This window comes from Ranitomeya imitator, chromosome 3 (genome assembly GCF_032444005.1).
Source record: "Ranitomeya imitator isolate aRanImi1 chromosome 3, aRanImi1.pri, whole genome shotgun sequence".
In the NCBI taxonomy this organism is placed as follows: domain Eukaryota; kingdom Metazoa; phylum Chordata; class Amphibia; order Anura; family Dendrobatidae; genus Ranitomeya; species Ranitomeya imitator.
The window spans coordinates 127,285,988-127,298,277 of NC_091284.1; the positions used below are offsets into that span (position 1 = coordinate 127,285,988).

General features: G+C 38.7%; 1 protein-coding gene across 1 annotated transcript; it reads left to right on the forward strand.

Annotated features, from left to right (window-relative positions):
• The first annotated feature begins 2,108 nt into the window (after positions 1–2,108).
• On the forward strand, positions 2,109–11,424 carry LOC138671952 (fibrinogen-like protein 1-like protein). Its single transcript, XM_069760061.1, has 4 exons — positions 2,109–2,223; positions 3,223–3,318; positions 6,391–6,420; positions 10,075–11,424. The coding sequence occupies exons 1-4, from the start codon at positions 2,220–2,222 to the stop codon at positions 10,707–10,709; spliced, it is 765 nt and encodes a 254-aa protein (XP_069616162.1). The 5' UTR covers positions 2,109–2,219; the 3' UTR covers positions 10,710–11,424.
• Positions 11,425–12,290: the final 866 nt, after the last annotated feature.

Genomic DNA, 12,290 nt, shown 5'->3' on the forward strand with positions numbered 1-12,290 from the left:
GTGTTCTAAAGATAATTCAACTGCACTGGGCATCTCATCTTTATAGTTTATGAGGGAAGGGACAGTACAATTTTTTTTTAAATTTCCCCAGAATAACCCATTAATGGTTGTGCAATGCCACATAATACTTCGGGGTAAGGTGGGTGCAGACTGGAAAACACATGTTCTGGGCCTCCAGGTAAAATTCTTCTAGGAAGAAATGCACAATAGCTCCAATTGATTCCTTACCGTGATGAGAGGCATTAAACCTGTTCTTTTCTGCTAATTGAACCTACATACAGTGGCGACCAAAAGTTTTCCATTTTTATAAAATGTGATTACTTCTGTCTGGTTGTTGTGATGCCATTTTCCTGGTGATGAATTGAAAGTGCATGAAGTTGTCATCATGCAGGACCTTAATTTTAATCAAAATGTTTTAGAATATAGGTATGGTCATTTAATGAAAGAAAACGGACAGCCAAAATTTTTGCATATACAATTTATTGTTCGCAACATAGAGAGTAATTCATTGTTTACAATAACTTAGTATTTTGTAGCATGACCTCTTTCTTTAATTGTTGCACCATACCAATGGGGAATTAAAGCCACTAGGGTGTTCAAGATATCCTAAGGGATCTTCCATTCCATTTGCAAATCTGCAAACAATTCATCTTTATTGCTATGGATATGGGCCCCAACTCGTCACCCTTACTTATCCCAAAGGTGTGCTATAGGGTTTAAATCAGGTGATCGGCTTGGCCATTGCAACAGGCAAACACTTTTCTTTGCTAACCAATTTTTTACTAAATTAGAATTGTGCTGGGATCATTGTCTTGCTAGAATTTTCAGTGCCTGCCTACTTTAGTTTTACCATGTGGCAGTATTACATTCTCCAGTATATCCTTGTACATGGTAACATTCATATTTCCATCAATTCCATGCAGAGGGCCAATAGCAGATGCAGAAAAGCAGTGCCAAATATGACATTGTCACCACCATGTTTCACTGTAGGTGTTTCGTACATTGCATCATTACGTTTTTCAACTGGGCGTTATATATAGTGCTTGCCATCACTACCAAACAGATTGTACTTGGATTCATCTGACCACAACACCTTAGACCAAGCTGTCTCTTTTCATTGGTTGTATTCTTTAGCAAACTCAAGTCGAAACCTTCTGTTCTTTGCAAAGATGAAAGGCTTCTTGACTGGAAATTGTGCATTCAACCCTACTGCTCTTAGCCATCGCACCACAGTTTGGTGATCCACTTTGACCACATATTTTGCGCTCATTTCATGCGAAATCTGTACAACACTTTTATGGACATCAGATACTGACTTTTTCTTAATTATGTAATCAACTTTGGAGAAAGTTTTCCATGGTCGTACACTTTTAGGTTTGTGAGCTGTTCTATAACCTTCTTTCTCTTTCTTTATTATACGTGACACTGAGAGCAGTTGAATCCTATAGGTGCCTCTTTTTGGCATTTGCCTGACTTCACTCTCAGAATAATAATCTTCCTGACATCTTGTGATAAATTTGGCTTTGTCTTTGCCATATTTTAACCGAAAAAAACATAAACTAAAAAATAAAAATGTAGGCAAAATTCGACTACACGTGACAAAATATGCAAAATATTTGGCCCAGCAAATGTTGAAAACTAATACATAAAGGGATAAAGCAATGTCAAACACAATTTTCATCCTTATTGCTGACTCCGTTTGCTTCCAGTTTACCAAAATCACTAGGAAAATAGCATCACAACACCCAGACAAAAGTTATCGCACTTTAAAAGAAAATTGAAAACTTTTGGTTGCCACTGTATATCAGGAGTGTTGGAGAATGACATATATTTGTGGGTGACTTGATCATTTGGAGGATCATTCTCACCTTTATATAGACCCTTAAGGAGAGACTGTAAACCTTGAGTTTGTATGCCTCAAATTGCAGTAAAATCTGTTTTAGTGTCCATCATGGGATCCTCATGTGAATAGATTTGGTTGTGGTCAGGGGCCATAAAAAATGGTCCTCTTACTGTAGGTGCATTTCTTTGTTGACAGTTCAACCAATTCTTCCAGAAAGAGTTAAATACAGTATGTCGTTCCGTAATACTTTCAGAACACGTGAGGACTTTGTACCATTTAATTCTTTAGGCAGCAGGAGAGTTTTCTTTAGCTGATAGAGAAGTAAGGAAATTGGAAAGATCTTCATGAGCTTATAGTACAGAAGAAGCAAGACAAGATGGGTAAGTGGAGGAATCACTGATTACAGACTGCATTGCATGCGGTGATAGTATAGAGTGAGAAGACCATCAGCATACTGAAAAGGGATTTCACATAAGGCAGAAAAAATGTGGAAAGATCTGTGATTATATTTAACACTTCCATTACCAGGCCCTATGAATTCACCTTAAAGCATCTGTAACGTAAAGGTTGGTCAAGACAATAATTAATAGTGCATGTAATTTACTATTTCAAACTCTAGATACTCAGCCAATATAAAAATTACATAATCTGTTACTTTGATTAATTTATGTTAAACTTGAAAAGTTTCATATCCTCTCTGCCATGCTGCATGGGCAATACTAGGGAAACTGGAAAGGTATGTGTCCCAGGTTCTGGAGGTGGGAGGTGGGGGTTCTGACATACTACTCTGCCATGACTAGAGTATTTACTATAGATAGGGGGTTCAGGCAAGAAAATTAACTACGGTATTCACCTAAGGAAAGACTAGCTACAAATATGCAATGTAGTTTTCATCTTATAGCAGCAATATGTTCATAAATGTGAACATTTGATACTACGAATGTCTTCATTGTTTTTTTTAGATGTGTGGGAATTCGTTTTGCCTTTTATAATAGAGCCAATGCCTTGTCTCTACTGTTGCTTACCAGGCACATCCCCTAATTTACTAGAATGGGACTGAGCTGCAGACATAGTTATGCTTTAGTATAAGAATTGGGGTTGATGTGAGATTATCCTTGGGCAATCTAATATTGATGTCCTATCTTAATCTTCATTAATTTTAAACAACTAGATAACCCCTTTAATGTCTTCTCTGCTCTTGTCATTTACATTGCTTCCCTCTTTCCTCGGGGGTGCATTGAAAAGCGTAGGTGAGCTATTCAGTTGTGTCAACCATGCATTCTTTTCTAATAGTTATCCCCATGAAGTAAAAACACATGAATTAATATCTGTTCTAATTCTGTTAAGTGTGTTATACATTTTCTCTGTGCTGTTTTTAGGTATTTTCCACTGCCTTTGCATTTTGTCCCTCGTCTGCACAGCATCAACTCGTCATCGCAGAAATCCAAAACGTGGAGACAATTTTGCCGAGAATAGTATGTGTTTTGTTTTTTAACTTTCTATACAAAACCAGCTTCTCCCATATTATCTGTATGTTTGCTTGCACTAAATAAACTATTGATGCAAATAAGTCAGCATAATGTTCAAATCATCAACCGTTAGTTACAGAATTAATCACATTTTATTGGACAAATCTCACAATGATAACAAGATTTTTTTCAAAACTCTAAAATCTCAAAATGCATGGTTCCAAGTTATCATGCACAATGGAGTTTCCAAACATTTTATAGATTGGAAAGAACTGAAAATATAAATTTGTTGAATTTGCAGCATTAAAGAGGTGGACCGAAGGCAAAGCATTTTTCTCCTAACTCCTTATCCATTTAGTTTCATAATTCTAAGTTATTTTCTAATATACTTGTTCACGGACTAATCTGTACCAACAAAAAGTATATTGTATTTACAGCTATTTACAGAAAAAAACACTTAGAAAATAATTACTTTATTTGGTATTCTTTAAAAATCTTGTCTGGCTAACAAATATTAGATACCTATTATCCCACATCAATATCTCTCTAGATTATTTCAGATCACTATAGATGGAACCATTGGATATACCATCTAGTTTATTATATGTTCTTTCTACAATTGGATAGTAGACCACTGTGGAATGTCTTGCATATACAGTGGGGAAAAAGGTATTTAGTCACCCACCAATTGTGCAAGTTCTCCCACTTAAAAAGATGAGCGAGGCCTGTAATTGATATCATAGGTAGACCACAACTATGAGAATCAAAATGAGAAAATAGATCCAGAAAATCACCTTGTCTGATTTGGCAAGATTAATTTTGCAAATTACAATCCTGGGCAGTGACATGCTCGCTTTAAGGTACTTCTTCAAGGCATCTCACGGAAAAGGACATAAAATGAAAAAAACCTCACACAAAAAGGTAGCTATATTTACTCACACCAAGACGCAATATTAACTCATTGAAGGATAGCAACAGGCTTCCATCATAAGGTGGAGGCAGCACAAGTGCAAAATACTGATTAAACAACCACTTGCCTACAATTCATGGAGGGGGTAGTTGCCTAGTCTTATAAATGCACATGGATAAGGCTTGTATAGAATGACAGTCACCCGATAAGTGTGGTTTACAATGTCTAGCTTACAGCCTATTAGTGATGTCGATAGTAGTAGACCAGGCGGGCTGCCCAGCACTATATTAGTGCACCCCACAAGAATAGACATCCCAGTTCCCCAAGCCAATATTAAAAATCCTGGCTGCACCCGGCAACAGATGAAAAATGTGGAACAAAAAAAGATGAAAAAGATCTGTAAAGTACACAAGGTATTGGTCAATATGTTGACCAAAATATGCAATCATGCAACAGAAGTCAAGGGTCCCTACACTAAAATTCAAAGCAACTCAACGAAAAGGACATAAAATTCAAAAGACATCACAGAAAAAAGGCAGATGGAAACTAGAACAGAGCAAAGGAGGCTGGAATGGTGGTCTATTCCCTTTAGTAATGATTCCTCCTTTTGTCTTGAACACAATGAGATTAATTAAGAGAACATCTTGGCAACGTCTTGACTCGGTCTTCATGAGGAAAAATATTCTCTGTTCTCATCCATTGAGCATATCTGGGACATCACTGAACAACAACTGCAAAGAGCGCTGACAGGAATTTGCCCAACTGCATTCATCTTGGCAAAACATTCCTCAGACAACTATTAATAAACTTATCGATAGCATCCAAGGCATGTATGTGCAGGTATTTCTTCACATGTCACTGAATAAATGAATATCTGAATAAATCAAGATGTTTTAAGAATTTTGTTTCCAGTTTTCTATCATTTTGAATATCCACAACACACAGCTCTGGAAAAAAATTAAGAGACCACCACATCAAAACCCTGTCATGGGCAGCCCAATCTCCAGACTTGAAAGCCTCTGGAATGTAATCAAGAGGATGATGGATAGTCACAAGCCATCAAACAAAGAAGAACTGCTTACATTTTTGTGCCAGCAGCAGTGTGATAGACTGGTGGAAAGCATGCCAAGACGCATGAAAGATGTGATTAAAAATCATTGTTATTCCACAAAATATTAATTTCTGAACTCTTCCTAAGTTAAAACATTAGTATTGTTGTTTCAAAATGATTATGAACTTGTTTTCTTTGCATTTTTTGAGGTCTGAAAGCACTGTTTTTTTTTGTTGTTTTTTTTAATTTGGAACATTTCTCCTTTTCAGAAAAAAAATATTGCTTGGAACTTCAGAGACATGTTGTCAGAAGTTTATAGAATAAAAGAACAATTTACATTTTACTCAAAAATATACCTATAAGAAAAAACAAACAAACTGAACTTTTTGCAGTGGTCTCTTAATTTATTTCCAGAGCTGTATCTATCGATCCTGGAATTTCCATAACTCTACGAATTTTTGTTCTTGATGTTGCAATTTCAGTGTTGAATAGCGTAGACAGATAGCTAGATAGATAGATAGCTAGATAGATAGGTAGCTATATAGAGTAGCAAAGCCATCTACACTAGGGTTAAATGCTAGCACTGCAAGTCTTAGGTAGATGTGCCTGGTAAGCTAACTAGCTATGAACAAAGGCATGTGTTCACCTAGGAGCTCTCCATCTGCTGGGGATGTTGTTGAGTAAAGTGTGTTGAAGCTGGTTGAGTGACCAGCCAAAATGTGAAGTGTGGCTGGGAGAGACAAAGCCAGAGTCTCTCTCTCTCTTTCTGTAAAGTTTGCTCTGGGAGAATGGACTGTATATATCACCTTATTGTTTCTGGAAGGAAGAAAACATCTCCGATGTTGTCAGTCTCAGCCAGAAGCTGAGAGGCAGATGACTGTAATCTGTTGAGACTGTACTTACATATATTTTCCTGTTGAATGAACTGTTTATTTGTTGTTATGCCTTTGTGCCCAGAAGATGCTGTTGTGATTTTGAATCCCTTGAAGTTTTATAAAAGCAAAAAAACTGCACATTTCTACCAAACAGCATTACCTAATGCCTGCTTGAGAACGTGAAGCCCTACAATAGATACAGTATATACCTAATTAATATTTGTTTTTTTGTTACATCCTAGATGGTGAAAATAACCATGTGAATGAAGGGGGTAAGTTTAATATTTGGCTTTTTGTATACCTTTTGTGCAAGCCATATGATTTATTACAAAAAAAATCTATATAAGCTGGAGGCGTGGGTAGAGAGGTGACAAGGTTTCATACTTATATACACTGCTCAAAAAAATAAAGGGAACACTAAAATCCCACATCCTAGATATCATTGATTGAAATATTCCAGTTGTAAATCTTTATTCATTACATAGTGGAATGTGTTGAGAACAATAAAACAAAAAATGATCAACGTAAATCACAACTAATATCCCACGGAGGTCTGGAGTTGGAATGATGCTCAAAATCAAAGTGGAAAATGAAGTTACAGGCTGATCCAACTTCAGTGGAAATGCCTCAAGACAAGGAAATGATGCTCAGTAGTGTGTGGCCTCCACGTGCCTTTATGACCTCCCTATAATGCCTGGGCATGCTCCTGATGAGGCGGCAGATGGTCTCCTGAGGTATTTCCTCCCAGACCTGGACTAAAGCATCTGCCAAGTCCTGGACAGTCTGTGGTGCAAAGTGATGTTGGTGGATGGTGCGAGACATGATGTCCCAGATGTGGTCAATCGGATTCAGGTCTGCAGAACGGGCGGGCCAGTCCATAGCTTCAATGCCTTCAGCTTGCAGGAACTACTGACACACTCCAGCCACATGAGGTCGGGCATTGTCCTGCATTAGGAGGAACCCAGGGTCAACCGCACCAGCATATGGTCACACAAGGGGTCTGAGGATCTCATCTCAGTACCTAATGGCAGTCAGGCTACCTCTGGCGAGCACATGGAGGGCTGTGCGGCCCTCCAAAGAATTGCCACCCCACACCATTACTGACCCACTGTCAAACTTGTCTTGCTGAAGGATATTGCAGGCAGCAGATCGCTCTCCACGGCATCTCCAGACTCTGTTTGTCACATGTGCTCAGTGTGAACCTGCTTTCATCTGTGAAGAGCACAGGGCACCAGTGGTGAATTTGCCAATCCTGGTGTTCTGTGGCAAATGCCAAGCGTTCTGCATGGTGTTGGGCTGTGAGCACAACCTTCATCTGTGGACGTTGGGCACTCAGACCATCCTCATGGCGTTAGTTTCTAACCATTTGTGCAGACACATGCACATTTGTGGCTTGCTGGAGGTCATTTTGCAGGGCTCTGGCAGTGCTCCTACTGTTCCTCTTTGCACAAAGGCCGAGGTAGCGGTCCTGCTGCCAGGTTGTTGCCCTCCTACGGCCCCCTCCACATCTCCTGGTGTACTGGCCTGTCTCCTGTTAGCACCTCCAGCCTCTGGACACAGTATAATCTTAGAACAGGGAGGGCACCATCAAATAAATAGATTACAAATATTAACGGGATCCTTCTGCAGTATGTCTTATACAGAATCAATAAACAACCAAGACAAGAAGACATACAGGCAGGGATCACCTTAGAAAATAACAAATTTTATTGACACATCTACCCACAACAATAAAATTCTAGAAACATTTAAAAACATAAGGTGATTGCGCCATAAGCAGCCATAACAAACAGGAGCAATGGTTAGCCTATTAACTCCAGGTCATGCATGAAATATTCAGCACAGTACATTATAAGACTCAAAATACCAGTTAGAAAAATACAAAATTTCAAAAATGGATTAATATATCTAGCACATTTATAATGATATAGATTGGCACCAATACAAGGTAAAGAGATTATACCCATATGGGGCGATTAGGGAGAGAAATGTGGGAACATTCAGACCTACAGTATTTATACAATAATCGATAACCAAAATAAATGTTCACCTAACACCCCATACTAAGGATAGATCCTATTTTACATTAATACATTACCAATCGTGTGCAAAAACTGCTCACATGACCAAGGCTCTACCTACAATTAAACAAGTGCAGGACTAAAACCGGCTCCTGCAAGCTCCGCGTATCGTCACTGCTGTGACTTCATCAGGGAAAGGGAAAATGTGGTGGGTTCAGTGAATCGTAACATTTTGTACACATGCTATGATTATTAAATCTCAAGAGCTGTTGAGCTTACCGCATGGAGAGTGTGTGCGTGCAGTACAGCGTTGCCGAGTAGCCGGAAGTACTACCATCACGATCCCTAACACCAGTGCGCATGCGCTGGCGTTGTTATAGTAATTCTAGACATAAAGAGTCTGCATCTGCGCAGACAGACCGAGAATCACTCTCGGGAAACTTAGGCACGTGATGTGCCTGTGTAATACATCACATGACCAAAAGGTCCTTTAGTTAAAGATATCCCCTCTATATATTGTATACCATATGTCACATGGTCGTAAGGTCCTTTTTAAAAATGTCATAGTGGAATCAAATCTTTCATTAGCAATATACATTTCTAATAGATCAGGAAATCCCCTCTACAGAGTATCTTATCCCCATATCCTCCCTCCATATTACTTCACCGCAAGGGTCCCTAATACCAAGGTGCACATTAGCACATTAGCTGAAAGTTGTTAAATATACAGTACATATCCCACCCTGGTACTACATTATTGTCCAGATCTTTGTATGACATTAAATATTATTTATAATCCCAGTTTTTTACTAAATCATCACTTTCTGATTCAACAGTATAAAAAATACTCAAGGGAAGGTATATTTTGAGCTGTTTTTATATTTGATATGCATATCACTAGATGGACAGGCAGCTCCAAAATACATTTGTCACTAGTACAATCCCAATATACACAAAAGGGATAGATGCATTTCTACTATGCCTGTTTACAATAGACTGAGGACAGCCTCTGAACACTACGCTGACAGACACAGCAAACCTTCTTGCCACAGCTCGCATTGATGTGCCATCCTGGATGACCTGCACTACCTGAGCCACTTGTGTGGGTTGTAGAGTCTGTCTCATGCTACCACAAGTGTGAAAGCACAACCAACATTCAAAAGTGACCAAAACAGCCAAAAAGCATTGGTACTGTGATGTGGTCTGTGGTTCCCACCTGCAGAACCACTCCTTTATTGAGTGTGTCTTGATAATTGCCAATAATTTTCATCTGTTGTCTATTCCGTTTGTACAACAGCATGTGAAATTGATTGTAAACAGTGTTGCTTCCTAAGTGGACAGTTTGATTTCACAGAAGTTTGATTTACTTGGAGTTATATTCTGTTGTTTAAGTGTTCCTTTTATTTTTTTGAGCAGTGTGTATATAGGGTCTGCGCTTGGAAAGGTAAAATACATGTTACTATTGCATGCCAAATGAGACAGCACATGGTAAACATGACATTAATAAAGGTTTAGGATGGAATTCTAAGGGGAACAAATCTAAATCCTGATCCTCTGAAATATAATTATACTTTCTGGAGTGGAGGATCTGGATAGCGTAGCGGATTTACTATGCCTTTCCTAGAGAGTATGAATACACCTCTCTATTTTAGTCTAACAATAGGATCATTAGAGTGAAGGGGTGCAGGAGAGGTGTATGACTTGATGATTGCTTCAATAATAATTAAAATTATTATTCACCGTTTCTCAGATCTTATATTGTCAGATGTAAGATTTTCAGACAGATTTTTAATGACCAGGTCCAATTGGACAACTATTCTATTTTAGTTTTTGGAGCATATCATGAAAGAAAATATTATTCCTTTTATAATTGATATCATTTTATTATCCTACATTCCTTCTTAGCATTACCAAAAGACTGCAGTGAAATTCCACGACTCTACAAGAGTGGAATCTATGCAATTCATCCTGATGGTGTGCACCCATTGATTGTGTACTGTGATATGACTACCGAGAGTGGCGGCTGGATTATCATTCAGCGTAATAGCTTCAACTCGGAGATAACTTGGGATGAATCCTGGACCACTTACAAATATGGCTTTGGGAATGTGGAAAAGGACTACTGGCTGGGCATAGAGTATCTCCATCACATTACTAAGCAGAAAGTCTATCAGGTGCGGTTTGTGATTCTGGACAATAATAATGAAGAAAAATATGCAGATTACAACCTCTTCAGTGTAGACGATGAGGCTAATGGCTACAGATTGAGATTGGGAAGCTACACAGGTACAGCTGGAGATGCCATGTCTTCAATTCAAGCCGGAACTACACATGATAACATGAAGTTCACAGCAAAAGACAAAGACCAAGATATCTACTCTGCTAACTGTGCAGCCAGCTATGGTGGTGCATGGTGGTACGCTGCCTGCTTTGCCTCCAAGCTCAATAATAAAAATGGCATTCAGTGGTACGGACTCTGTTCCGGTAACTGTAAAGGATCCACTGTAATGATCCGTCCAGCAGATTACTGTGTATATTAAAATTTCATAACAAAAAAAATTGTTAAAAAGGAAATTAAAAACAAATCTGTAAAATAAAGACATATGTTGATATTTTAACTACTGTAGAATGTATAGTTAATCACATATTGCCATAGAAATCAACTCATACCCATCATCTACAATATCACCCTTGCAATTACGAGGTCTGTACATTAGTGAATAATACTTAGCATTTATTGGCACAGTGTAGAAAGGTTGGGCCACCAAGCTACCCATCGGCCATAATGTGGATTTCACAACTGGTTTTAATTCAAGGATTCTGGAGCAGTGAAACACCAACATTTTTTGGCAGCAGTGTGACAGTCTCAGTGGTACTTTATCTATGGTTATGCACAGTTCAGCTGTAGGTCCTCTGTGGGCCACAGCTCTGGGCACTGCTTTATGAGCCATAGCAGAAAGCCTCTCTATAAGGGCACAGACAGATGACCTTATAACTCTTGCAATGATCACAATGTATTGCATGGACTGGCCCGGCACCTCTCCTGACCTGAGCATGACAACGTGATAGTAGCTCTAGAATCATCCATATATTACAGGCGGTTTTCTGTGATGATACTACCCTTTAAATAATAAAGGGAACTGTAAACAATTCAGTACACTCCATTAATGAATTCTAACTTTTTTTATTTCTAGTTTTGACAATACATTTATGATGTTTTTTTAAAATAAAAAACGATGAATGTTCTGATTTCTTTAAATAGTCCTAATGCCTGTGTGATACATGTAGATGTAGACAAAAGAAATATAAAAGAAAATGAATAAGTGGAGAAGATTGGGGGATGAAAGAGGGAGAAGGATAAATAAAAGGTAAAAAATAGTTTCCTCACCTGGACAATCCCTTTTCTATAGGCTTCCAAACACAATAGATGAATGATGGCCAAAACGACTGACCATCTGAATTGTGAGAGGGGCTCTCAACTCTCTCCAGGCAGATGAAGTAAAGGAAGAAAAAGATTGGGCAGTTGTAATTTCAACACCCGATCCATTAGTTTTTAGAGGAGATGAGCCAAGGCCAGGAGATGTATGGCAACAGCTTTCTCCTCTCTCTCCACGAAAAACACAAGAACACATGTGTTATGGGGTACTTGGGAGTGATAATACATGCATGTGTGTATGACAGGCTTTTGCGTGACCATTGAAGAAATTTAATAATACAAATGTCGCTGATAGCAGCGAGAGCAGGCATACAATGATGAGAGTATTCATCAGCCGGCAACTGTGCAATAAGTAAATAAATACAATTACAAAATTTAGTTGGGTCCCCTCTGTTTTTGCTAACAGTCACAGGCAAAACCGACAGATGGGGGCAAAAACACTCAGCTGTCAGCATTATCTTGGATAATTTTTTACAAACAGCCAAGCTAAAGCAGACAGCTGGGGGCTGGTATTCTCAAACTGGGAAGAGGCCATAAAAATAGCAGCCCGCAGTAATTTTTTGTGCTTTGCCTGGTTCTTCCCATTTGCACTGGTGTGGTAGCAAGTGGGATAATATTTGTGGGGTTGATGTCAGCTTTGTGATGTCAGCTGACATCAAGCCCACAGGTTAGTAATGTAGAGGCG

What these genes read in the sequence shown, in the direction of transcription:
- LOC138671952 (XM_069760061.1), top strand. An exon ending in AGACAATTTTGCCGAGAATA is followed by an intron (nt 3,319 to 6,390) that starts GTATGTGTTTTG and finishes GTTACATCCTAG; the next exon opens with ATGGTGAAAATAACCATGTG. An exon ending in TAACCATGTGAATGAAGGGG is followed by an intron (nt 6,421 to 10,074) that starts GTAAGTTTAATA and finishes ATTCCTTCTTAG; the next exon opens with CATTACCAAAAGACTGCAGT.